The sequence below is a fragment of the Brassica rapa genome, chromosome A06 (genome assembly GCF_000309985.2).
Source record: "Brassica rapa cultivar Chiifu-401-42 chromosome A06, CAAS_Brap_v3.01, whole genome shotgun sequence".
Lineage (NCBI taxonomy): Eukaryota > Viridiplantae > Streptophyta > Magnoliopsida > Brassicales > Brassicaceae > Brassica > Brassica rapa.
In genome coordinates, this window is record NC_024800.2 from 28,918,839 (window position 1) to 28,943,183 (window position 24,345).

The 24,345-nt window shown below is 39.2% G+C and overlaps 5 protein-coding genes across 15 annotated transcripts; 3 read left to right on the forward strand and 2 right to left on the reverse strand.

Moving 5' to 3' along the window:
* Positions 1 to 34: 34 nt before the first annotated feature.
* Positions 35 to 1,634, forward strand: LOC103828062 (phosphatidylinositol/phosphatidylcholine transfer protein SFH2). The gene is made up of 5 exons (XM_018659412.2): positions 35 to 375; positions 659 to 714; positions 869 to 1,197; positions 1,253 to 1,327; positions 1,397 to 1,634. Exons 1-5 carry the CDS (start codon positions 287 to 289, stop codon positions 1,445 to 1,447), a joined length of 600 nt encoding a protein of 199 aa, XP_018514928.1. The 5' UTR covers positions 35 to 286; the 3' UTR covers positions 1,448 to 1,634.
* Positions 1,617 to 5,005, reverse strand: LOC103828061. Of its 3 annotated transcripts, none has more exons than XM_009103648.3 (15): positions 4,759 to 5,005; positions 4,592 to 4,638; positions 4,451 to 4,512; positions 4,215 to 4,367; positions 4,061 to 4,131; positions 3,763 to 3,957; positions 3,606 to 3,675; positions 3,378 to 3,511; positions 3,067 to 3,289; positions 2,893 to 2,987; positions 2,755 to 2,801; positions 2,489 to 2,681; positions 2,227 to 2,371; positions 2,016 to 2,146; positions 1,621 to 1,923 (listed from the first exon to the last, which is right to left on the reverse strand). In XM_009103648.3, the coding sequence occupies exons 3-15, from the start codon at positions 4,491 to 4,493 to the stop codon at positions 1,765 to 1,767; spliced, it is 1,659 nt and encodes a 552-aa protein (XP_009101896.1). In that variant the 5' UTR covers positions 4,494 to 4,512; positions 4,592 to 4,638; positions 4,759 to 5,005; the 3' UTR covers positions 1,621 to 1,764. The 3 variants fall into 3 exon arrangements, with proteins under 3 accessions (XP_033128047.1, XP_009101896.1, XP_009101897.1); XM_009103649.3 differs by having other exon boundaries at positions 4,864 to 5,003; XM_033272156.1 differs by lacking the exons at positions 4,592 to 4,638; positions 4,759 to 5,005 and having other exon boundaries at positions 1,617 to 1,923; positions 4,451 to 4,530.
* Positions 5,006 to 5,556: 551 nt separating this feature from the next.
* Positions 5,557 to 8,102, forward strand: LOC103828063. Of its 7 annotated transcripts, none has more exons than XM_009103651.3 (5): positions 5,557 to 6,092; positions 6,273 to 6,501; positions 6,682 to 6,731; positions 6,831 to 7,761; positions 7,867 to 8,102. In XM_009103651.3, exons 1-4 carry the CDS (start codon positions 6,087 to 6,089, stop codon positions 7,755 to 7,757), a joined length of 1,212 nt encoding a protein of 403 aa, XP_009101899.1. In that variant the 5' UTR covers positions 5,557 to 6,086; the 3' UTR covers positions 7,758 to 7,761; positions 7,867 to 8,102. The 7 variants fall into 7 exon arrangements, with proteins under 7 accessions (XP_009101899.1, XP_009101901.1, XP_018508168.1 ...); XM_009103653.3 differs by having other exon boundaries at positions 6,283 to 6,501; XM_018652652.2 differs by having other exon boundaries at positions 5,557 to 6,088; positions 6,283 to 6,501.
* A 367-nt stretch (positions 8,103 to 8,469) lies between these two features.
* On the forward strand, positions 8,470 to 11,785 carry LOC103828064 (probable receptor-like protein kinase At4g39110). Of its 2 annotated transcripts, none has more exons than XM_033272161.1 (2): positions 8,470 to 9,051; positions 9,132 to 11,785. In XM_033272161.1, exons 1-2 carry the CDS (start codon positions 8,516 to 8,518, stop codon positions 11,440 to 11,442), a joined length of 2,847 nt encoding a protein of 948 aa, XP_033128052.1. In that variant the 5' UTR covers positions 8,470 to 8,515; the 3' UTR covers positions 11,443 to 11,785. The 2 variants fall into 2 exon arrangements, with proteins under 2 accessions (XP_033128052.1, XP_033128053.1); XM_033272162.1 differs by having other exon boundaries at positions 8,470 to 8,995; positions 9,103 to 11,785.
* Positions 11,786 to 15,882: 4,097 nt separating this feature from the next.
* On the reverse strand, positions 15,883 to 23,008 carry LOC103828065 (kinesin-like protein KIN-7D, mitochondrial). 2 transcript variants are annotated; one of them, XM_009103656.3, is made up of 25 exons: positions 22,300 to 23,008; positions 22,120 to 22,217; positions 21,920 to 22,009; positions 21,790 to 21,842; positions 21,613 to 21,678; positions 21,483 to 21,536; positions 21,224 to 21,283; positions 20,964 to 21,042; positions 20,803 to 20,870; positions 20,617 to 20,673; positions 20,431 to 20,535; positions 19,942 to 20,046; positions 19,662 to 19,769; positions 19,430 to 19,561; positions 19,156 to 19,338; positions 18,786 to 18,935; positions 18,572 to 18,709; positions 18,302 to 18,421; positions 18,166 to 18,216; positions 18,010 to 18,057; positions 17,740 to 17,868; positions 16,856 to 17,575; positions 16,634 to 16,763; positions 16,443 to 16,558; positions 15,883 to 16,136 (listed from the first exon to the last, which is right to left on the reverse strand). In XM_009103656.3, the coding sequence occupies exons 1-24, from the start codon at positions 22,626 to 22,628 to the stop codon at positions 16,473 to 16,475; spliced, it is 3,159 nt and encodes a 1,052-aa protein (XP_009101904.2). In that variant the 5' UTR covers positions 22,629 to 23,008; the 3' UTR covers positions 15,883 to 16,136; positions 16,443 to 16,472. The 2 variants fall into 2 exon arrangements, with proteins under 2 accessions (XP_009101904.2, XP_009101903.2); XM_009103655.3 differs by having other exon boundaries at positions 15,887 to 16,136; positions 16,457 to 16,558.
* Positions 23,009 to 24,345: the final 1,337 nt, after the last annotated feature.

The following is a 24,345-nucleotide window of genomic DNA, read 5'->3' on the forward strand; positions in this document are numbered from 1 at the left end:
GATGACTTATATAGCATAAGATAGGATTATCTTTATACAAAAACTTAAGAATACATATCATTTCCCTAATTGCTTATATATTTACAAGTAAAAACCATTTATGGCCTCGTTTTCTTTTCAAATCTGGCATATATGACCAAATTTAGACTAATTTAAAAAAAATATTTTGACAGAAATATCAGTAACTAAAATGATTACTCTAATATAAGTCGAGCCAAAAAATTAATAGCAAAAAAGAAAAAGCTAATTTATGCAATAATATTCAAGAGAAGGTAAAACCTTGTCAATGCTCTCTCTCTCTAGATGTCTGAGCATGAGAGAGTTATGTCGATCTCTCTCTCTTCTTCTCTCCTTGGTTTGTCTTTTAATCAGCAGGTAAAAAAAAAAGGTGTTAAATGTTTTCTTCTTTTTTTCTCACCTAAACACTTTGAATCTCACGGTTATGGAATCAAATCTTGCGACAGTTCATACATTTTTTTTTTGGATTTGTAGTCTTTAATCAATCACACAGAACGTTAGATTTATGATATTTTTGGCTTATATCAATTATCATAAGGTTAGGAAGATTGTTTGTCGTAATATGTTTGGAGATGAATGTAACATGTTCCACGACATTAACATCTACAAGAAGAATGTAACATGTTCACCGATTCAACAGGAATTTAATCATGGCGGATACAATAGTTGCTCATATTGATCAACAAAATAACCTAGGTAAGGTAAAGAAATTAACAATCCTTTTTGAAATCCAGACATGTTTTTTTTTTTACAAGCAAGATGAATGTTGCAGATGCTGATTTTGGTTTAGCTCAAAACCGGGGTTACTGGTATAATTTTTATTGAACCGTGTAAACTTTCAAATTTTCAGAATTGTTGGACCGGGATGTGAATCCGTTGTTGGAGAGGAAATGGTACGTATATGGAGTAGTGATGGCACTATTGATGTGGATAGTGGGAGTCATGAGGCTAACCAAGAACATGCCGAGGAGACTCGCCAAGGCCAATGTGTACCCAGATGGAGTGAGGGTTATGCCGACGCAGGAGTATATGGCGATGGCGAAGAAGATGGCTGATCTTGAGGAGAAATACGATTCCGTGGATGCTCAGGCTGTGGTTTATCGGGAGAAGGAGAAGGTTCTCGACGCTGCACTTGGTTGTGTTGACCAGCTTCAGCTTCAGTTGTCCGAAACCAAGAAGGTGCTCTTTCTCTCACTGTTTTCTTGTTCTGTTTTGTGATTGCTCTTCTTTGTAGGCGCTGGACGAGACAATGACGCGGCAACATGAGATGATGGCTTTGATAGAGAAGAAAAAGAAGAAGAAGAGGAAGGTAAGAAGAAGAACACATATAAACAATTACACCTTAAGACTGATTACACACATTTTTTTTCATTTACAGTTCTTACTGAAAGGCTGCTTCGGAGGAGTATCTTCAGCCTCCAGCCTTTAGAAAGCAAATTACACTTCAGTTTTCTGTAACTCTATGAAAAAGAGATACTGGAGAAGATGTAATTGTTCTGCTTAGGACTCTCTCTCTCTCTCTTTCTCACTTATTGGTTGTATAATTGTGTTCTCATTTCTACTCTTATTGTTTAGTTGTTTTATTGATAGAAAACTTATAAATGAGCAATTTGTCATGATCATCATTCATCAACATAAAAGAGAGAACTCTACTCTCTTAGGAAAAACAAAAGAATCTCTCATCTCAATACAACTAATTTATCTTCTCCAACTACAAAAGGACTAATTAGTTTATACATATGGTCGTTACATATCACTTTTATAAGAATTCCAAAACTCATCATCATCATCATCTCCCTCATTATCCTCACATTCATCTCCTCCGTTATTCTCAATATCCCCACCGTCTGGTTCCTTAACGCCAGCTACTCCATCACCCGTCTCCTCAGACTTCGCTGGCTCCTCCTACACCACATCATTTTTTAATTTCTTCTTGAATGAAAACATTTAACAGACTTTGGCGCCAACTTGACAAAGAATATAATTCGAATGCTTACATTCTCAGGAACATCAGTAGTTGTCTCAGCCTCTTCTCCAGCTTCTCCAGCTTCTCCTTCTTCTTCTCCTGCCCTTTCAGCTGGAGCTTCTTGCTGAAGCTTCTTAATCAGAGTATGGAAACGAGTAAGATCTACAAGAAGAAACACACAAACGTTCTTAATTTCTCTCTTGCTCAACAAAGAAACTAAATATAGAGAAAGGATCTATCACCTTTGGGGCGAGTTGATAAGGCATCATTAAGCTTCAATGGATTCCTTCGTTCTTCCAATTTGAACTTGAGTTTGATCTGTTGATGCGTTCTATCAGAAAACAATAGTTGTACCATCGATAGATCGCCTCCAAAATCTTGAATTCCCTTATTAACCAAACAAAAAAAAAACAAGAAATATCTATAACGATTGTGAACAAAACAACATAATCTCCAGTAAAAAACACCCACGTTTAAATAACCAGTGAGATCAAAGTTGATTACCTCATAGAAGAGTTCTGTATCTTGCTTTGACCATCTCGTTCTCGGAGTCTTCTTCATATACGTTTGATAGTTCACCGGCGAGTCTGGTTTAACTACGTTAATTTCTTGATTTTCAGTCTCCACCATACCAAATTCATCCTCTTCGTCAAAACCTTGTGAATAATAATGGTTATCCTCCGATGCGTTCGTATTACTGCACATAACATACACTCCATCAGATGAAGAATACAAACTATCTTCTCTGAGATTAATGAATTATAGTGTACCTTTCTTGGGCGGGCGGCACAACAGGAGCTCCCTTTGCTTCCTTTTTCTGTATATATTAACAAGAAGGAAAGATGAGGATCCAAGCAAACACAGAGCTCAAATGAAAGCATGTGTAGAGATAAAGAGTTGATTCTTACCTCCAACCATTCTCTATACTCAACAAGGCGAAGCATATCTTTAATGGGCAGAAATTTGATTTCATCATCCGGGGTTTCAAGCAATTCCTTCTCCACTAGACCAAAACATGAAAACAGTTTGTCAGATGCTATGTTATAATTTCAGCTGTAGAGAATTTGGTTCGGCTAGTTTACATGTTCTGTTTCTCTTCTGACGACTTGAATGCTTGAACTTCTTCTTCTGGGGAGACTTATTTGGTTCTTCTTCACTAGTGGTTTTCTGCTTTCTAGCTCTCTTCGATTTTCCCTTTTTGCTTTCTCTTTCTGACCTTGTTTCTTCTTCTTCTTCTTCTACTGTATTCCCCAAACCATTTCCTTCTCCTATAACATGATCTTCGTGTTCCTCTCCGCCAGGAACCTGATCAAAAGTATTAAAAAAGCGGAGCCAACTCAAAACAGTGCGCCTGGGAAAGCTAAACCCAAATTGTCAAAACATTCTTTCTTACCGTATTCGTCACAATGACCATAACCTTAGACTGGTTAGCAGCCGTTGTATGATCAACAGAGTAATGAGACTCAGGTTCTTCAATCACAGCGTCTTGCAATCTAGGCTTTGGTTGGAACTTTCCAGTATGTTGCTCTACACAAGTAGAGACAGCATTATGTTTCGGTTACTAGATATATTTAACAGAATCAAAGCATATGAATTTCAAAATTCAATGCTTTAAAATTACCATATGCAGTGGTTATGCCTTCCTCCTGTACAATATTAAGAGTCTCCATGTTCCAATGACACTCTTCTTCCTGTAACAAAATTGAAAAAACAGTTTTAAATTTAAAGAGTAGAAGAAGTGAGACACCAGCATAAAAAAAGAGAGTATTCATACATACCTCTGTTTGCATCCTTTGAGTTTGAGAATGAATAACTTCATCCGTTTCCTGAGTAACAAACGCTGCAGAATCTAGACTTTTGGGATCATCAGGAGGATTTGCAGGTGCCGCCTCTTTGCCATTATCACATCTCTTTCCCTCGCAATTTACGTTAGAACAAGGACGAAGAACAGAAAGCACTTCTGAGAATACATTCTGAAAGAAACAAGAAAAACGATTTGCATAATGGAAAAACATGTAGCAGTCTAGCAGAGACACTAAAAAGAAAATTCAAAAGGTAGAAAGAAAACGACCTTACCTCTTTAGAGATTGTTCCAACGGTGGATTGGTCAATGAGTCCACCACTATCAGGGACAATAGTTGAAACATCTGCAAAACAGAATCCCAAATCTTAAGATATTTTTGAACAGCATAGAAAATAAAAGTTGGCTGAAAGAGGGAAGAAACAAAACCATGTAGAGAAACAGGATCTTGGCTTTGTGTTGTTGAGAGTATTTCCTTGGGAAGAAGGGTAGAGAGTGTTGTTGGTTGGGAGGTTGAAAGAGAGAGATGCTTCTTCTTGGGATGTGGTCTACCTTTCGGTTTAAACTTTGCACCAGCCCTAGCTATTAAATTCATATGTTTCAGCCAAAATGATTTAAAAAAAGAGAGTAATGAAAGTGGATAAAAGGAAATAAAAAGCAATTACCAGCTGGTGCAGCAGCAGGTTGATCATCGAAGTCTAAATCCATTTGACTTTGATTTGTCCCTCTTCAACACAAAAAAAAATATGAATGACACAAGGCAAAAGTGTTGGTATGAAAACTAAAGCTTATCCATCGAAACTAACCAAATGGATTCAACAGAGAGAGCAAAGGAGGCAACTTTACAGCGGACCTGCAAAATCGGATTCCAAGAGAAAAAGAAAAACAAAATGAGTTCTTCCATCTAAAGAAACAAACACATTGATTGTAACAAAAAAAAAGAAAAAAGAGTTTTTCAGCAAAGCCCACGAACCCTTGTTATCGCAGGAAAACCCCTTTTCTGATTAATCTCTTTACAATTGGGGATAATTGTCAAGTAGACGAAAACCAGAAATCGGATATACGTTAATGAACTTACGGAGTGGGTCGCCGGAGAAATTCTGAGTCTGGATACGATTAGGGTTTTAGGTGTGAAGAAGATGAACAAGGAGAGAGAGACGCTCGAGAAGAAGCGGGGCGATGAGATTGATTTACAAAACGTCACCGCTTCGAAACAGAACCTGCCCACTTAAAAACTCGCGAAATTTTAACAATAAAAAGGCTGATTTGAGCTCCTTCTCGTTATTAATGGGCTTAAATGAGAGGTCCACTCTACAACCTAAGGCCCAAATCGATCACGTCGTTCACTTATTTTCTCTCCACAACTAGTGTCCCACTGTCTTGTAAACTGGCCAAAATCGTGGTGATTCTTTTTTGTTTCGAAGGATGTTCTTCAAGCTAGAGTAAGAGGGTTGCGGAAGCTCGGAAACAATTTCCCGCTGAGCTAATAGCCCCATATAACCAAAGTAAAAGTGTAATATTATCTAACACAACACTCTGTCTCTTCTTACAGGGTCGTAAGAAACCATCATTATGTGAAGTGATGGTTTCGTCTTTATATTCCCTTCCTCTTTTTTTACTTCCGTGTTGGCTTCTTCACAGATCTCCTAGGTCGCGTGCCATGTAAGATACTGAGACAGGGACCTGGTTTCCTTCGTGTTTTTTTTTTATAAAATTGCCCCCTCGAATATTATTAAAGTTTCAAATTTGGAATTATAGTACAGTTTGGGCTCTAAGCGGCCCCAGCTAATGACGTCACTACTCACCGTAAGTCACATCTAAATCTGACGGCGTCACAACACCCACAAGGCACTTTAACCGAACCGGTTTGACATGGTAAAAGGGTGTTGTTTTCATAAACCGGTAAATTAATAAAGAAACAATGGAAACGAATCGGTTCAGTTTGGTTTGTTATTTGATATTTGGTACGGTTATGGGTCTTATAAACCGGATTATTAACGGCGTGAAATAAACCGTCAGAGAAAACTTTATATTCGTCGCTTTCCCTCTCATCCCTTTTCTCAGTCTCTCTCTCTCTCTAAAAAGAGAGAAGGAACAAAGCAAAGCCCTCGCGAGCATCTCTCTTTTTCTCGCTTTCTCAGTCTAACAGAAGCGAAAGTGTCGTCTTCCTCTTAGCTGGCGACGTTTTAAAACTTCGGGGAGCAGGTTCGATTGTTGTGATTCCCTCTCTCTCTCTCTCTCTCTCAGCATATGAACATGGCTTGCAGATTTGGGGGGCCTTAATCGCGGATCTGTTTATCCATGTCAGTTGAGTGATTTATTGATTCCTTTAAAAAAAAAAAAAGAAAAAAGAATGGATGAATGTGTAATTTGATTGGGGATTATCTTACTCTGTGATGTTTGATTGTTGTGTGTTAGCTCAGCAGATATAACAATTCCTGAATCTTCGTTTCTAACATTAATCATGTCTTTTTGTTTTTTTTGAAGCTAAGTTCAGAGATGGGGAATGCGTGTTGTGTTGCTGCTCCTGACAAAATGGTCCTCTCAGCTGCTGAGACTGAGAGGAGGCATTCTCCTCCTTGGAGTTTCCGCTGGGATAATCATAATCATAATCATAATCATAATAGAGGAGGAGGACGTGTTGCTGGGGAAGACTCCTCTCTTAGTCGTTTAGATAGCCTTCAGACTCAGTCACTGCTCAAATCTCCCCCCTCAGGTTATTCATTTCTGCTTCTTCATTATATTTTTTCTTACAACTTGTCAACTTGAGATCTTTCTTCAAAACCTCTTAAAATGTCACCCAGTTCATGTTGAACAGAAGAAAGACTAGTCTATGCTTCTTGCCTTGCTTATGCATCTGTCTTGATCTTAATAATCTTACTTATTCTTGTGGCAGATCTTTCTTTTCCAGTAAATAATCATTCCATGGATACAGTCCTTGAGCAGGTAAAGCGTGTGTTTCATTTCATCACTGGCGTACTTCTCTGTTATCTTTCAAATTTTGTGTTTATTGATGCCTAACGTAGTATCTTTCGCATTTCACAGAAAGAAAATGATTCAACAGCACCTACACAGCCATCTCCTGATGCACAATTGTCTTCACCACCATCTTCTTTCCCAGCGTCACGACTTCCGTCCCAGAGCTACTTGCATCCTGCAAGTTCATCCACACTTCAACTGACACAGCGCCCTCGTCTATTAAAGCAACTCTCAGATGGTCAGAACTATGGAATTAACTCTCTAAGCAGAAGCTCACCAACTGAAGAGAGGCAGGGAGCTTCTTTCAGATATGATTCTTCTCGAAGTGGACCATCTGAAGGTTGGTCACGGCAAGCCTTTTCTGAAATTATGTCATCTTCTCGCTGCAACCAGCCTTTGTCTAATGATAACGACTGCTTTGGCCTTGAACGTGACAAGATTGCCGAACTTGGCAACCGAATGTCCAATCATCAGCAGCAAACCTGTGCTGCATGCGCTAGACCCTTGTCGGAGAAATCCTTGTGGAGCAGACAAAATATCTTTATGACCAATGAGCTCTCTGTGTCTGCAGTTCTAGCTTGTGGGCATGTCTATCATGGTGACTGTTTAGAGCAGATGACGCCAGAAGTCGATAAGTTCGACCCATCATGCCCAATCTGTACACTGGGGGAGAAGAAAACAGCGATGCTGTCAGAGAAAGCATTGAACGTGGAGATGAATTTGAAAGCTAAAAGACTTAGAAACCGAGTTTTGGATGGTGATTTTGATTGCGATGATTTTGTAATGTTTGATCACAGCCACATGGCTTCAGCAGCAGCAGCAGCAGCCAAGAGCCCTAAACTGGTATCGAGTTCGAGCGTCAAGAGCTATTCCGCAAAGCCTTTCTTGGCTAGACATTTCTCTTTTGGGTCCAGAGGTAACAGTAAATCCACTAAAGAAGATCTTCCTGTCAGAAAGAAAGGCTTCTTCTGGACTAAATCCAGCAAAATATGAACTTGTAAACTGCTCTCTCTCTCTCTCTCTCTCTCTCTCTCTCTCTCTCTCTCTATTTATAGCTCAGTGAATTACAAGTTAGAGATTGATTGTGTTTGTGTTATTTCAGATTCTGCGTTGCTCTGTGAAGCATAGAACTCGAAACACACACACACGGACACGGTACCATTCATTTAAGACAGGCCATTTGTAGTTGCACATTGTCCTCATATGCTTTTTTTTTTTTAAATTGGTTACTTAATTTTCACACTTGTAATTTTGTAAAGTTACAAATTTAGAATACAAGATTGGGGTTGAAAACAACATTGAATCACTAGTCTATAAATTATTCTGGCTGTGCATAGACTTGGGCATGTTTTGTATTACATCTACCAGTGAGACCTCACCTCAGTCAAACTTCTTTCTGTAAACATTTGACTTGTTTCTCCTTATTATTGCTGCTCGTTATCATAACGTATGGATGGAGTAACAAAGCATTGGAGTCACCTGAATGGCAGTGAAAAGCTTTCGCTGGTACGTTGATTAATCTACTTTATGTTTCTTCATCACTTTCTTGCTTCAGGACGATCGTTTGGGACTGCTTCGTTCATATATACTTGTTTGATAACCAAACTGATAGTGATCTGGTTAGAGTTTTAATTCTAGTTTTATTTTTTAGTTTTCCTGAAATAGGAAACCATAGTTATTTTATTTTTGGCGTTGTCTCTAAATTTTCTACATAACAGAATTAGCAGTTTGCTAAATATAAACCACTGAATATGATTGATGATCATACCCTCCACCAAATAACAATATACTCCAAAAAAACTGGCCACACATATAACAACTCACCCTTTCTCTCTTTGATGATCTTTTTTGTCTGGCTCTTTTCTTCAACCACACGCTATCCAACAATCTCCCCTCATTACTTCTTATATTTGTTCTTCCTCATCCCTCTCTCTTCTCTCTTTCCTTCCCACCCAGGAAGGATGGAGACAAGAAAGAAACCAATCTTTGATTTTTCTCCAAAGCCTTCCATGGCTCTCCTCATGGCTATTATCCTCTTCCTCTCAGGTACTGTAGTGTCTGCAGCAGGACCTGCTACCGGTTTTAAACCGGCAGATGATATCCTCATTGACTGTGGAAGCAAATCTTCATCCAAAACCCCTGATGGAAAAGTCTTCAAGAGTGACCAAGATACGGTCCAATACATAGAAGCCAAGGATGATATTCAGGTCTCGGCCCCACCTTCAGACAAGGTCGCATCTCCTATCTACCTAACTGCAAGGATCTTCCGTGAAGAAGCCATCTACAAGTTCCATCTGACCCGACCTGGTTGGCATTGGGTTCGTCTCCATTTCTTGGCCTTCCCTCTCCTATCTACCTAACTGCAAGGATCTTCCGTGAAGAAGCCATCTACAAGTTCCATCTGACCCGACCTGGTTGGCATTGGGTTCGTCTCCATTTCTTGGCCTTCCCTAACGACAAGTTTGATCTCCAACAAGCGACTTTCTCCGTTCTAACGGAGAAGTATGTGTTGCTTCATAACTTTAAGATTACTAACAACAACAATGATAGCCAAGCTGTTCTCCAGAAGGAGTATCTCGTCAACATAACGGATGCACAGTTCTCCCTCAGGTTCAGACCTATGAAAACCTCTGCAGCGTTCATCAACGCTATTGAAGTTGTCTCAGCTCCGGACGAACTGATCTCTGATTCAGGCACAGCCCTTTTCCCGGTTAACGGTTTCTCTGGTCTGTCCGACTACGCTTACCAGTCTGTTTACAGAGTCAACGTTGGTGGTCCTTTGATCATGCCTCAGAATGACACGTTAGGAAGAACATGGATACCAGATAAGGAGTTCTTGAAAGATGAGAACCTGGCCAAGGACGTTAAGACGACCCCTTCAGCAATCAAGTACCCTCCAGGAATTACACCTTTGATTGCTCCACAGACGGTTTATGCAACAGCTGCTGAAATGGCTGACTCTCACACCATAGCTCCTAACTTCAACGTCAGCTGGAACTTCCCTTCGAACCCTTCCTTTAACTACCTCATCAGGCTTCACTTCTGCGACATCGTTAGCAAATCTCTCAATGACCTTTACTTCAATGTGTACATCAACGGCAAAACTGCCATCTCTGGGCTGGATTTGTCCACTGTGGCAGGCGATCTCTCAGCTCCTTACTACAAAGACATTGTTGTGAACGCGACGCTTATGAGTCCTGAGCTGCTAGTCCAGATTAGTCCCATGGGAGAAGATACAGGTACTCCAAACGCAATCTTGAATGGAGTTGAGGTCTTGAAGATGAGCAACTCCGTGAACAGCCTTGACGGAGAGTTTGGAGTTGATGGTAGAACCACTGGCATGGGGAAACACGGTATGGTTGCGACCGCGGGGTTTGTGATGATGTTTGGAGCTTTCATTGGTCTTGGAGCCATGGTTTACAAATGGAAGAAGAGGCCACAAGATTGGCAGAAGAGAAACAGTTTCTCCTCTTGGTTGCTTCCGATACACGCTGGTGACAGCACTTTCATGTCAAGCAAAGGCGGTTCTCAAAAATCAAACTTCTACAACTCAACCATGGGGCTAGGCCGCTCTTTCTCCCTTTCTGAACTTCAAGAAGCCACAAAGAACTTCGAAGCGTCTCAGATTATCGGTGTTGGAGGGTTCGGTAATGTCTATATTGCGACCCTTGACGATGGAACCAAAGTTGCTGTCAAGCGAGGTAACCCACAGTCTGAACAAGGAATCACTGAGTTTGAGACAGAGATCCAGATGCTTTCTAAGCTCAGACACAGACACTTGGTCTCCTTGATTGGTTACTGTGATGAAAACTCAGAGATGATTCTAGTCTATGAGTTCATGTCCAATGGTCCATTCAGAGATCATTTGTACGGAAAGAACCTTGCTCCTTTGACCTGGAAACAGCGTCTTGAGATCTGTATCGGTTCAGCACGTGGGCTTCACTATCTGCACACAGGAACAGCGCAAGGGATTATCCACCGTGACGTCAAATCAACCAACATTCTTCTTGATGATGCTTTAGTTGCCAAAGTAGCTGACTTTGGTCTTTCTAAAGATGTAGCATTTGGACAGAACCATGTCAGCACGGCAGTGAAAGGAAGTTTTGGGTACTTGGACCCTGAATACTTTAGAAGACAACAACTTACCGATAAGTCTGATGTTTATTCATTTGGTGTCGTTCTTCTGGAAGCTCTCTGCGCAAGACCAGCCATCAACCCTCAGCTACCAAGAGAACAGGTTAACTTGGCTGAATGGGCTATGCAGTGGAAACGAAAAGGGATGCTCGAGAAGATCATGGATCCTCATTTGGCTGGAACCATAAACCCTGAATCGATGAAGAAGTTCGCTGAAGCTGCAGAGAAGTGTTTGGAAGATTATGGTGTTGATAGGCCATCGATGGGAGATGTTTTGTGGAACTTGGAATATGCTCTTCAGCTTCAAGAGGCATTCACTCAGGGCAAAGCAGAGGAGAATGAGAACGGTGAGCCAGGTGTTGTGGTTCCGCCAGCAGATACAACTCCAATCACTCCTGCAGTCACCACCAACGCCACGGCTGCGGCTAGTGTTCCAGTTGCTTCTAAGGTGGAAGAGAACAATGGTGCAGCCGAGCCTCAGGCCGTGGATGAACACTCTGGTACAACCATGTTTACTCAGTTTGCTAGCCTTAACGGAAGATAAACAAAAAAACAAGTGACAGATGACTAATTTAAAAAAAAAAACAGAAGAAAAAGAATGCAACAAAACGAATTTGTTACCATTAACAGTAATTGAAATGGAAAAGAATGACTGTTTGTTTCTTATTATGCTTTTGTGATATTTTATATTTTTTTTGGTGTATTATGTCAAATTTCTGTATTTTTTTGTATGAATTGTAATTCGTGGGTGGATATGTATTTGTATGTATACTACTAAATGCTCTGATGCATTTATCTACTTATCCTCCTTTGTTGTAGGTGTTAATCTTTTTTTTCTTCTGTAGTTGTTAATCTTAGCCGGTTGCAAATACAACTTCATATTAAAACTTGAGTGTGTGTAGTGAATCTTCCTACAACTTCCAATTAACACTTGAGTTTATTTTTGTAGTTGTTAATCTTAGGTTGCAAATACAACTTCATATTAAAACCCCAAACTTGAGTGTGTGCGTGTAATGAATCTTCTTACAACTTCGGACTCTCTGCTGTTTTTTAAAGGAAGATGAAGTTCGTAAGCTCATCGTTCTTGATTTGAGTAAGAACGCAAGACGCACAACGTTTTTACATGGGCCTTGTACGAGTCTGAACAAGCTTGCGCTAGTTTACGATGATAATAAGCCTTAAAGAAAAGAGTATTATTTAAACTAGTTATGAAATATGTGAGCACGAAAATTCATTTTATAAAATATATATGGCATAGACTACTTTCTTTGCTTCAAAGAATCAAAATAATGCATATCTCAAAATTTTAATATATATATATAGAACACAAGTACAAGATTGTGAAGAAGTTGCCTGAGTTGAAGCATGTATGTAGAATGGCTGGTGATGAATGCTCATGCTTTGAAAAGAGCCAATATTGGTATCGATGTTGTTGATGCTACAGACGCTGTACAAGGCGCTTCTGATATTCTTCTCACCGAGTCTTGATCACTTAGTGTTATCATTAGCGCAATTTTAACCACTCGACATATTTTCTAAAGAATGAAAAACTATATAGTCAGTGCTCTATTTTAATCTATAGTTTAATACAATATCTTTTCTCTCTCCAATCTCACTTTCAGCTGGAAAATCAAATAAATCTTTGCAATTGGCATTGTCTTTGCAGTCTACATGGCTTTAGTGACCATCGTTTTCTTCTGCTCAGCTTACAGCACCAACTTCATCCTGGTATATATCTAACATATTAACAATCTCTCTCTTTTTTCAATCAACTTGTCCATCACATAAACATAACTCTCTTTGTTCTTTTTTCTTAGATAACTTTCCATATGAGAGACTTGAGAGGCAATGAACATGAAATGATGTGTGCTTTGTAATTCAGCAGTATTGTGTGTCGGGCTCTTATATTCATCACTTGATCAAGAGGCATATGTTTCCAGAACGACCTTCTGATAGCATAAGCAGTAAAGCATAAAACATGGTTTCGTTTCTTTAGAGGAGTCTGCTCATCTTTGTATCTCTGGCGACCGTATATCAAGAACTTGCAAGTCGGATTTCAATACACGTCAGTTTATTTGTAAATAGTATATGTGAAATACTCATAGTATTATACATGTAACAATGGGTCATTGTTTGCTATTATGTTGTCCATAATTTGAGTGTCATTTATTCAGTGTCTACTTCTGATAATATTTTACACCTGTATGATTACAGCTTTGGCTTCTTTAGTTACAAATATTCATATCTTTTTTAATAAATTCAACTTTATATAGTCTGATTTTTTTTTAAAAGGTGGTAAGCTATAAACTTAAGATACGCTTAGACTCATACCTTTAAGTGTTTTATTGGCAAATAAATGTTTGCGAACTTTAATTTTTTTTTTTTTGAGATTCTACTGTTATAATAGTTTAAGAGTTTTTGAAATATTACTAATTAATTGTTATTGATTCGAAGATTTTCAAATTTCATCAAAATTCTTTATATATTTATGATAATAGTTGTTCATTCTATTTTAACAAAATTTAACGTTATTAAAATATAGTTTATCTTTTTTATTCATAAGATACAACTTTCAAAATATTTTGGCAATTAAAATAATGAATCTAAAATTTAAAATCTGCTATGTAATTTGTTATTTGAATATCACAATAACAAATTAGTGTTAGAGTTTTGAGATTATTTTTCAGTGTTTAGGGTTGGTAGGGTTAGATGGGATTTATGGTTAGGTTTAGGTAGGGTTTAGGGTTAGGTTTAGGCAGGGTTTAGGGTTAGCAGGGTTTAGGGTTAGGTAGGGTTTAGGGCTAGAAAGGGTTAAGGGTTAGGTAGGGTTTAGGGTTAGCTGGGTTTAGGGTTAGGCAGGGTTTAGGGTTAGAAAGGGTTTAGGGTTAGGCAGGGTTTAGGGTTAGAAAAAATAGGGTTAGGCAGGGTTTAGGGTTAGAAAGGGTTTGGGTTAGGTAGGGTTTAGGGTTAGAAAGGGTTTAGGGTAGGTAGGGTTTAGGGTTAGGTTTAGGCAGGGTTTAGGGTTAGAAAGGGTTTAGGCTTAGGCAGGGTTTAGGGTTAGGTAGGGTTTAGGGTTAGAAAAGGTTAGTAGGGTTTAGGGTTAGAAAGGGTTAGGGTTAGGCAGGGTTTAGGGTTAAAAAGAGTTTAGGGTTATGTAGGGTTTAGGGTTAGAAAGGGTTTAGGGTAAGTAGGGTTTAGGGTTAAATAGGGTTTAGAATTAGGTAGGGTTTAGGGTTAGGTAGGGTTTAGGGTTAGTAGGGTTTAAGGTTAGTAGGGTTTAGGATTAGTAGGGTTTAGGGTTAGAAAGGGTTTAGGGTTAGAAAGGTTTTAGGGTTAGGTAGGGTTTGGGTTAGTAGGGTTTAGGGTTAGATAAGGTTTAGGGTTAAAAAGGGTTTAGGGTTATGTAGGGTTTAGGGTTAGCAGGGTTTACATTTAGGGTTAGGTAGGGTTTAGGGTTAGAAAGGGTTTAGGGTTAGGTAGGGTTTAGGGTTAGGCAGGGTTTAGGGTTAGGTAGGGTTTAGGGTTAGTAGGGTTTAGGGTTAGCAGGGTTTTGGGTTAGTAGGATTTAGGGTTAGGCAGGGTTTAGGGTTAGGTATGGTTTAGGGTTAGAAAGAGTTTAGGGTTAGGTAGGGTTTAGGGTTAGGTAGGGTTTTGAATTAGGTAGGGTTTAGGGTTAGGTAGGATTTAGGGTTAGTAGGGTTTAGGGTTAGTAGGGATTAGGGTTAGGTAGGGTTTAGGGTTAGAAAAGGTTTAGGGTTATGTAGGGTTTAGAGTTAGTAGGGTTTAGGGTTAGGTAGGGTTTACGTTTAGGGTTAGGTAGGGTTTACGGTTAGATAGGTTTAGGGTTTAGGTAGTAGGAAGGGTTTAGGGATTAGTGTTAGGTTTATGTAGGGTTTAGGGTTAGATAGGGTTAAGGTCTAGGTTTAGGTAGGGTTTAGGGTTAAGTAGGATTTAGGGTTTAGGTAATAGGAAAGTTTTAGCGTTTAGTTTAGGTTAGGTTTAGTGTTTGGTTTAGAATAATGCTTAGGATTATAAGGTTTAGGGTTTGTTTGATTTTTTGTTTATGCATTTAGTGCTGAATTTTTTGGATAAAAAATTATACTAAAATTATTGATTTAAATTTTTCCTAAAATGTGAAAAGTTTTTACGTATAAAATATAAAATTTTAATGTATATATTATACATAGGCAAAAAAAAATTCATCAAAATATTACTTTTCCTTAAATAAATTTGATGAAATCTCTCTGCAAATTTGTTTTCTGGGCTGAGATCGTCTGAAGCTGAGTTCTACCTGCCCTCAATAGAAATTTTTTCACTCCACACCCATCTTATACATGATCTAGCAGACAAACAGTGCAGGAGACAGTTTCGTAGTGAGATGACTAATGAAGACGATTTAAGACTATTAAATCACAAAACACGGTTATAGAAACGGGATAGTCCCTGCGCCGATCGAAGATGAACGAAGAACACGAAGGAGAGCATATCGACTGATTATGGTTTCCGTAGAAGTTTGTGGTCGATGGGCCGCAGACGAAGTGCAACACGAAGTCCAACGCCAAGCCCGCATCAATAGAAAGCACACTTTAATGAAACGATGCGATTCATACGTGTCACGACAGGAACTCGCAAATTTTTGACGTGACGTTCTTGTTGGTATACTTGAAAGAGAAGCAAGCATCTTTATATATAAATAGATATTAAATTCTAATATCTAATAGATGTTTTTTGTAAATTTATATTTTTTAATAGTTCTAAACCAGTAAAACTTTAGCAAATGTAATTAGTTTTTTAAAAGTTTACAACTAATCATCGATAAAATGTATTAAACAATAAATGCATGTGCGTATAAATGCAAATCTCTATATATTAATCCCAGTAGTTTTAAATACAAGCTGAATCTTGATTTTCACCACAATATAACAGAAATAATTTGGTTTGGAAAAACCACATATAGAAATTTCAAGGGATCTTTGACCAAAAAAAAAAAAAAGAAATTTCAAGGGATCCAGTAAGTAACTTCGTGTGGAACAACACATTCAAAGCCTTTCAACAAATGGGAGTATGCAGTTCTTGTGATACGCAAAAGAACCTCCCCCCTCTTTTTAGTGACAAATATAAATATAACCATAGACATATTACATACAAGAGGGCCGAAAACTAGTTTTAAAAAAAATTCACAACCTGTTCTTTTCCTAAAATATTTAGCAACAGGCTTCACCCAGAGTTCTTGACAACCTGCAACACCATTCCAACTTGATCAATAGCTGCATCTTTTTCTATTTTATACAAGAAGTCATTGAAGCCCATGAGCAAAAATACCAATAATGAAACCAAACACTGAACCTAATAGCTTAAATCGGTTAAGCACAGCTTTTACTTTCTATATCGATGAAACCAAACCGAAACTCCCATGTACAGTTTTGATAGAACAACCAAAACTTTACCAAACTCGACCCAGCTAGATATTTAGTTTCAGCTACATTTTCTATAACGAAAAAGGAACCCAAAATGGAACGCAACACAACAACATTTTGCGTTCACTTGCAAGAAGGTACCTTTGATTTGCCTAGGTCAAGACGGAAACGCAAAGAGCCGATCAGAGATCTTTGTGCGGCAGATTGGGCATTCAGAGCAAGCGAGGGAACAGGATTTACATACTGTAAAAAGAAGCGTCTTTTTACTTAGAACTTGTTTGAGAAAAGAGGTTTCATGGAGATGAAGTTGCGACTTACAGCAGAAATGGCGGCAAGGGAGTAGAATTGCTGCCGTGGGAGACTCGAAACACACTTTACAAATGTGAGAGTTTGCGTCTCCATTCGCTTGCGATTTCATCTCTTTCTCCTTCATTTCTTGCATCCGTGCCTGTCTCATTGTTACAGACCTTGTTAAATATATGTGACCGAAAGACTGTTTCACAGGTAAACAATGTAAAAAGCTCATCTCGTTAGATTTACCTTGAGACGAGCAACAAGAGGTTCCTCTTTTGGTGTCTCTTCGGTTTTAGCTACCACTACTACTTCAGGTTGTCTCGGTGCACTCGAGACTTGTCTCTCTTTCAGAACCGTGTTGCTTTGATTCTTCTCTATTTCCCTTGCTGGGTCAGTGGCGGTTCCATTGACTTCAGAAGATGCACCATTGTCTTTCTTCAACTTGGCAACAAGTACCCACATGTTTGCCAAATCATTTTCTAGGGCTTCCTCTCTTCTCTTTGCTTCTTCTGCTTTTTTCCTGTATTCTTCTTCTATGAACTCTTTCTCTGACAGTGCAGACTCAAGAACCGCCTCTCGCTGTTTCCTTGCTTTCAACTCCATTTTCAGATCTTCCAGGTCGAGACTCCTTGAGTGAAACTCATCTCCACTTGACCTACCCGAAGAGATCCTTCCCTTTATTCCTGACCTTGCCCCGTCGTTATACTTGCGACTATTAACTCCGTTCATGGGGTTACGCGTTTGAGCCAAGTCTCTTGCAGCTGCTAATTCTTTCTCGAGCTTTGTGTTTTGTAGTGAAAGTTTTGTTACTTCACTAGCCAGATTTTTCAGCTCAACAGCAGCAGCAGAGGCTAGTTCCTTGGCGTATGAAGCTTCTTCAGCTAGTTTTTGATTTTGTACTCGTAAACCACTGTTCTCTTCCACGATCTGGACATGTTCTAGCTTCAATTTCTCGTTCTTTATCTCCTAAAATAGAAGACATAAACGTCTATGTAAAAACAAGAGATAAAAGTATGTAACTATTAACAGAGGATCAATTTTTTTTATTATTGTCTACGTTACGTGATATTATCATGCGGTTATTTACTGACATACTTACGAGAACGGAGAATGTATGTTTGTTTATTTACCTGCGACTGTATTTTCCTTTTTAGTTCATCTGCATACTCTCCAGATGATGCTGATTTCTCACTAGATACTGCTTTCAAACGTTGCTCTAGAAGGTTCACCTTTTCATGTAGTTCTTTGTTCTCAGTGCACTACATATTTGGGAAAAGTGTGATAAGAGGCAATTTTCGCAGAACAGTGTTGAAAGGATGAAAGATAGTAAGCAAGAAGAACTGAGTAAAAAAAAAGATGAGAACAATGAACAACTTTAAATGAAAAAAAAAGCTACCAACCTTCTTCTGTAGTTGTTCTTGAAGAATGCAATTATCTGCTGATTTGATCTGTGCCAGAGGTAGAACCAAGTTAAACATATGGTTATTTTAAGCAACCTTTGATTTGGCTCTTGCAGTAAACAAGGCGGTATTTTCAGTAAAAGAATAAATCTTCACCTCTAGTTCAAAGCTCTTCTCATTGCACTGGGTCATTAAACTCATTACTTTCTGAAAACAAGAAAAGAACATAATATCTTAGCTGAAAGGGTCCAAAGTCATGTTCTCGCAGTGAAGGGATGTGGAGATTGTATACCTGTTGCATCTCAACCAATGATGCGTTGGCAATTGATGCTTCACCACTCTCAATTATTAGCTGTTCTAAAGCCCTCATTTGTCCTTGCTTTTCTTGAATCTCGCGTTCCAGATCCTGTATCTGTATGAATAATTTGGCAGGTGAATTATTTAAGCAAAGTAAAATAGACACTTCAGGTAGACAGTCAAATAATCTTCTAAAAAATCACAACAAATATCTTTGAAACGTGTTTCCGGTGGCAGAGTACACAAATATCAAAAGTAACATTACCTGAGTTTGTGAGTTTTCCGGATCATTTACGGACTGGTCCACCAAACGCTTTAGAGTGCTCATACTGAAAGCTACTTCGCCAGCAAGCATCTTAACTTGTTCAACCAGAAGGTCAATTTCATCCGGCGTCATGACACCCTATATGTAGCCATTGTCCCCCAACTATTAGATTCCATTTCTGCAATCAATACAAACTTTGGGGTAGTCTACTCACTTGAGTAATTTCTGCACCAGGCGAGTTTTCGCCATTCAACTTGCTGGAAGATCTCCGGTGGTTAAAACCTAAAGAACCATCTGATACAGGAGCCAGGGTAGAAGATGGAGATCCCAGGTTATCGTTATCCAAGAGCAGAGAAGCGAATTTCTGAAAAGCAAAGAAAAAACAGAATGATTCACTGTGTGTTTGAAATAGCTTCTGAGATAAGGCAGCAACATGCAGCAGTAGAGTAAAAAAAAGATAGAACGATAAATTACTTTCCCAGAAAAGATGCCTTGAGTAAACAAAATATATACTTATTCAGAAGAAAAGATGGCAAGAATTTGTTTCATTGCGGACACATCACTGGTTTGATAAGACAACTTACGTCATCATTTCCCGCAGAGAGACTGCGCTGGTGAGTGGGTACGTCACCCAAATATCCAGTTCTAGAATTCTTGGTAGATACGAGTATGAGCTTGGTAAGCTTTTGAATTCTGCTAATTAGAGCAGCTTTGGCTTCTTCTTCTTCCTCCAATCTTGACTGCATTTTCACTTGACCTTCTTCCAACTGTTATAATACATAGATAGGTAGTTCAGTCACCGCCATTGGTACACAGAAAAATGTATTCAGGATAAAAATGGTCTGCGGAAGTCAGAACCTGTTGCTTTAAGCTCATCAACTCTTCATGACTGACACCAACAAGCATACCTCTTCTTAGCTGATCAAGTTCTAGTTTGAGAATTGAGATCTCTCTTTGATATTTCTTAATTAGTGACTTCTCATCTATAATCTGCTTTTGGGACATTATATAATAATCATTAAGTGGAAGTTCGAGCTTGAACCATTGAGTAGAGCAAGGTACTTTATTAAAAAACATGCTAAGAGATCACCTGATTGCGTGAAGCATAGATTTCTATACTCTTTGCTCTGCTGGCGAATTTCAATGTATTATGAGTTTCCTCATTACTGCTAGACGCGGGAGTAATTGTACATATGAGCTAAAAAGGGAAAACAAAATACTGAATTAGTTTCTCTGTTGTTTTGGTGAATTAGCGTGACTGCACTGCGTAGTGCGTACTACAGATATATAGCCCAAAATCCTCCAAAGTCAACCATGGAAAATAATATAGTGAAACTGGAAAGATTTAACCAGAGACAGAATAGTCTTACCGAAACATGCCCATGACCACTTAGTGATGATTGCAGAAGACGAGTTAACTTAGAGTCACGATATGGAATGTGAGTTGCCTTACCCTCACTAAGTTTTCCAATCACCTTCACAAATAAAACGACAAGAAATAATTTTAGTAAAAGGCAGTTCCATCGCAAGGGTTTGAGACTTAAAATGCTACCACCGACAGACAAAAAGTACAAAAAAGGCAGCATACTACTTATCAGAAAGTCAAGCATCAAGAGATACTAGCACAATAGATCATGAAAAACAGAAATGTACTGAGAATCCTAAGTGTATTCCCAGCAACTGAAAATTCTGTTATGATTCTTTAATGACACCAATGGGATATAGAATCTAATTAAATTGTTCCTATTAGCAAGTCCAGCATTATTCAGTAATGATGCTTTTGATTGGCATGCCATCGTTACATATTAAAAAACAGATAATAATGGAAGGAATCCCCCGAATTAAGAAATGAAACCTACAGTTCCAAGAGTTAGAAGACTCTTGTTGATGTATGAACCCTCCTTCCTCCTCAATCCAGTTGTCTCAGTTTTGGAACTCTCAGAACCAGCCAAGTCAATCAAATTCTAAACAAGAAAGATATACAGTTAGTCCCTTCTTGACAAATGAATGATCTATATATAATAACTAAACGAAGAAGCACTTACGAGTTGAGAAAAAATAACTCCATCATATTCATCTCCAGTAGCACTACTTTCAATCATCTGCAAACATATACAAATTGGACTCAAAACATGTAATAAAGAGAGTTGTAAGAGCAAACAAATATCATGCAGAGACACTTAGAAGAGCAATACGTTACACTATGACAAGTTTGGATCTTGAAGACATACCAGTGTAAATAAAGTGTGACTTCTGCTGCTCATCAAATTGAAATTATTTGAACCAACGTGGCGATGTTCTGTCATAAAAACAACAGCAACACTAAGGAGAGGCAGGAGGGACAGAGTTCAGAACATCAAGACATGTGTCAAAGGTCAAGTTTTCTAATTACCTTCTCCAGCTGCAATGAAGGATAGTACGTGACCAGGAGACAAAACAACTTCTTCCTTGATACCCTCAACATAAGTGCCCTAGAAAAACGAATAGTACACTCTTTACTTAGCCAAAATAATTCTTATAACAGGAGGATAAATATTTAAGCTAATTCGTTCTAAATTATTCTATTTAGACCATGATGCTATAAAACTGTACGTGCGTGATAGAGAGAGAATGATAAATCTAAGCATTCATTCAATAGTGGTTAAAGCAAACCTGGGAATCCTCTCTAACTCGTAAGTTTTGGCCTGTTGGATCCAGTAAATCATTTATCACCTGATACAAGGACAGTAATCAGATAAACTGTAGACAGATGAAACAGACAAACAATCAAGTAAGAGTAAGGAGATGACTCAAAATTATATAATTTAAGCAGTTGACTTCCCAGTGATAAGGTAAAGGGCATGGAAACAAATCGCAGACTACTTTCCAAGGCTTAGCAAGTTATGTATCAAGGAGAGAAAGTTGGACTAACCTCGTTGTATATTTCAAGATACGAAACACGGAGCAGGAACTCCCTTCCTGGAGTCTGAAAGATAATGACGTAGCCGAATTAGGGAAGATGAAGTAAGTCATGGGAGAAAAAAGAGATGAAGACCGCTTACATCCTGGATGATACTGAAGACGTCTTTTATTGCAAGCGGTATGATCCCAGGAGATTCTTGATCACCCTAAGCATATTGCAATCAAATGGAAAAACAAAAGGAATATCATTTGTTTGGATGGGAATTTAAAATCCAACAGAATACCCAGAAGAAGATATCGAAGAAAAAAAGTCGTACATGCATGGTATGGGTCTTTCCACTGCTTGTAACACCATAGGCAAAAACGGTTCCTGCCAAATTTCCAAAACAGTGAGTCAGTCAGGCTATAAACAATACTAAATTGAAGGCAGCAATGTTGGTTCCATACCGTTAACACCTTCCATGGCAGCCTTGACAACGGGCCTTGCAGCAACGTCATAAACGTCCATAGTATTTGCTTGTGGTCCAAATACTTTATCTGACATCCACAAATTTGGAAAAAATATTCACTCACCACTATAATCAATTTGACCAATAATTATCATCATGTAATAAAAAAAAAAAAAAGAGTTGGAAGGCGGAGAAAACCAAAAGCGTAGGCAGTGAGGGGATTGTACTCGTGCCTGACCATGGTATCTCCATCAGGATACCAAGCAACTTCATCTCCTCTTTGATACTCTCTATCACTGCAATTTCAGAATCCCAATAATTGAGGCATTCGAATTGCATCTAGATCTGGTGTAGGGCGATCAGATCTAATTAATATACCTCAAAGGTCGAAAACGAACGGTGACGGAAATGCTATCCCGCTCGGAGCTGATAGTCTCCTCCACAGGCTCGCCGAGAAGCTCCTCCGACGGGTAAGGGAGGGAGGATCCAGTTCCGAAGCTCTCGGAGCCGATTGGGCCGTAGTCGGAGAAGGTGCGACTGGTAGTCATAGATCGGGAGCCGATTCCGCCGCCTGAGTTAGGAAGTGAAGAAGAACGGGGAACGAGGCGGTTGCTGAGATGAGAAGAAGAAGTGGAAGAAGAGGGACTTGCTGGTCTATTGTTAGAGAAGGGAGAGCTGCTCCTTGTTCGAGATGAGGATGATGCCATCCACTGACCTAGATACTCGGGGAGGGAGGTCAACTCCGGCGACTCGGAATCGGTGAGAAGAATCGATTCAATCAGGAGAAGAGAATGTGTCAGTGGGGGGAGCTCACATGCCTGGAGACTGAATAAATCATTCTTCTCTCTCTCCTTCTTTCGGTTGCTATGAGATGGTAGAGAGAGAGAATGTGAGAGAATAGAAGAGAGAGATTGTTTCGTCTTCTTTAAGCGAAGGCGGTGTAGAGAGAGAGGGTAAAGAAGAAGATGGAATGGAGATAGATCTCTCTCTTCTTCTTCCTGGGTGAAGAAACGAGGAGGTTGAAATTTCAGATTTTGAATTTTGTTTCTTTTTTTCTGTGCCTTTCCAAATATACAATATATTTTTATTTAAATTAATTGTGGTCGTTGAAAATAATTTAGGGAGGAGAACGACAAAACACAATTTTGGGGAAGACAAAATACAAATATATATTTATTCAAATAATTTTACTGTGAGTTGACGTGACATGTTGAAGACCACCGTGTGACCGAGACTAGTGAAAGAAGCGCGCACAATTAACAATGGTTTTCAAATCTAGTTCAACCCACGAGACACGAGCGGGACTAACAATGGCTGACCGACCATTTACAGTAGTGGTTCCCCCTTTTTGTTCTGCATATGATTTGGGCAAAAAATCTCAGTTGCAAATATGAAAAATAAGCATGTGATTGTACACAATAGGAAAAATAATTTAATTTAATTGTTTAAATAAAAAAATTGACTTTTATTTGTAGAAATAATAATAGTAAAAGCTAAAAATCCTTTCAAATTATATTGTATGTAATGTAACTAAAGAAGAAAAACAATATTATCCTTAACGTAGTAACATGCAAAAACTTGAATACTGCGACACAATCATACACGGAGATTGATTTGCCTTTACCGGGATACTTTGTTTTCTTGTTTCTCCGTTAAAGTTATCTGTTTTTGTGTCTCTCCCTTGTCTTCTCCCCGATCTGCTTTGCTTGACCTCTGGTTTAATCCACTTCCGGAGGTGTTTACTCGAGGAGTGAATCGCCTTCAACGGTGGCTGGGTTACTGGAGTTAAAGCGCGGTCGTGTGGAGGGGATAGTATGGCGTAGTCGTCTTGCATGGTAATAGTTCTTAGCCGGGAGGTAGAGGCTATTAAAGCTCTGTCGTTGCCGGTTCTTGTTCCCGGGTGGTGGTTGGCTTATTCAGCATCGCCGCGCCGGTCTTGTCTCCGGGGGGTGAAGGCTCACACAGTCTTGCGTCGCCGGCTCTAGCGGTTCTAAAAGGTGGTCTTGTTGTTGGATCGGGTTTATGAGGTTTGTGGCTTGCGACTCTCTTAAGGCGGATGAGATCTTGATGAGGTCGATGAAGCTCTCCGCAGAGAGGTCAGAAAGTTGAAGGAAAGTGGTTTCGGTGGAGGCTCTGCGGGTTTGAGCTCCGGCGTAACGAGGGTTTCGGTGGCTGGTTCCGGCGGCTTCTCGAAGCGGTGACGGGTCAAGTCGAGCAAAGGAGACGCGTGTAGCGCTGATGTAAAATTCTAACACGTGTCCCCGCTCCTTCACGCGTGGGCCAAAAGAGAGACGTCCGGCCCGTCTAGGTGTGGCTTGGTTTGGTTGGGCTGTAGGCCCGATTAGGTTTGGTCGATCTTTGCCCTGCTGTTGTGGGCTTATGCTTTGTAATATGTGTTTGGGCTTAGTACCCTTCTTTTTAATA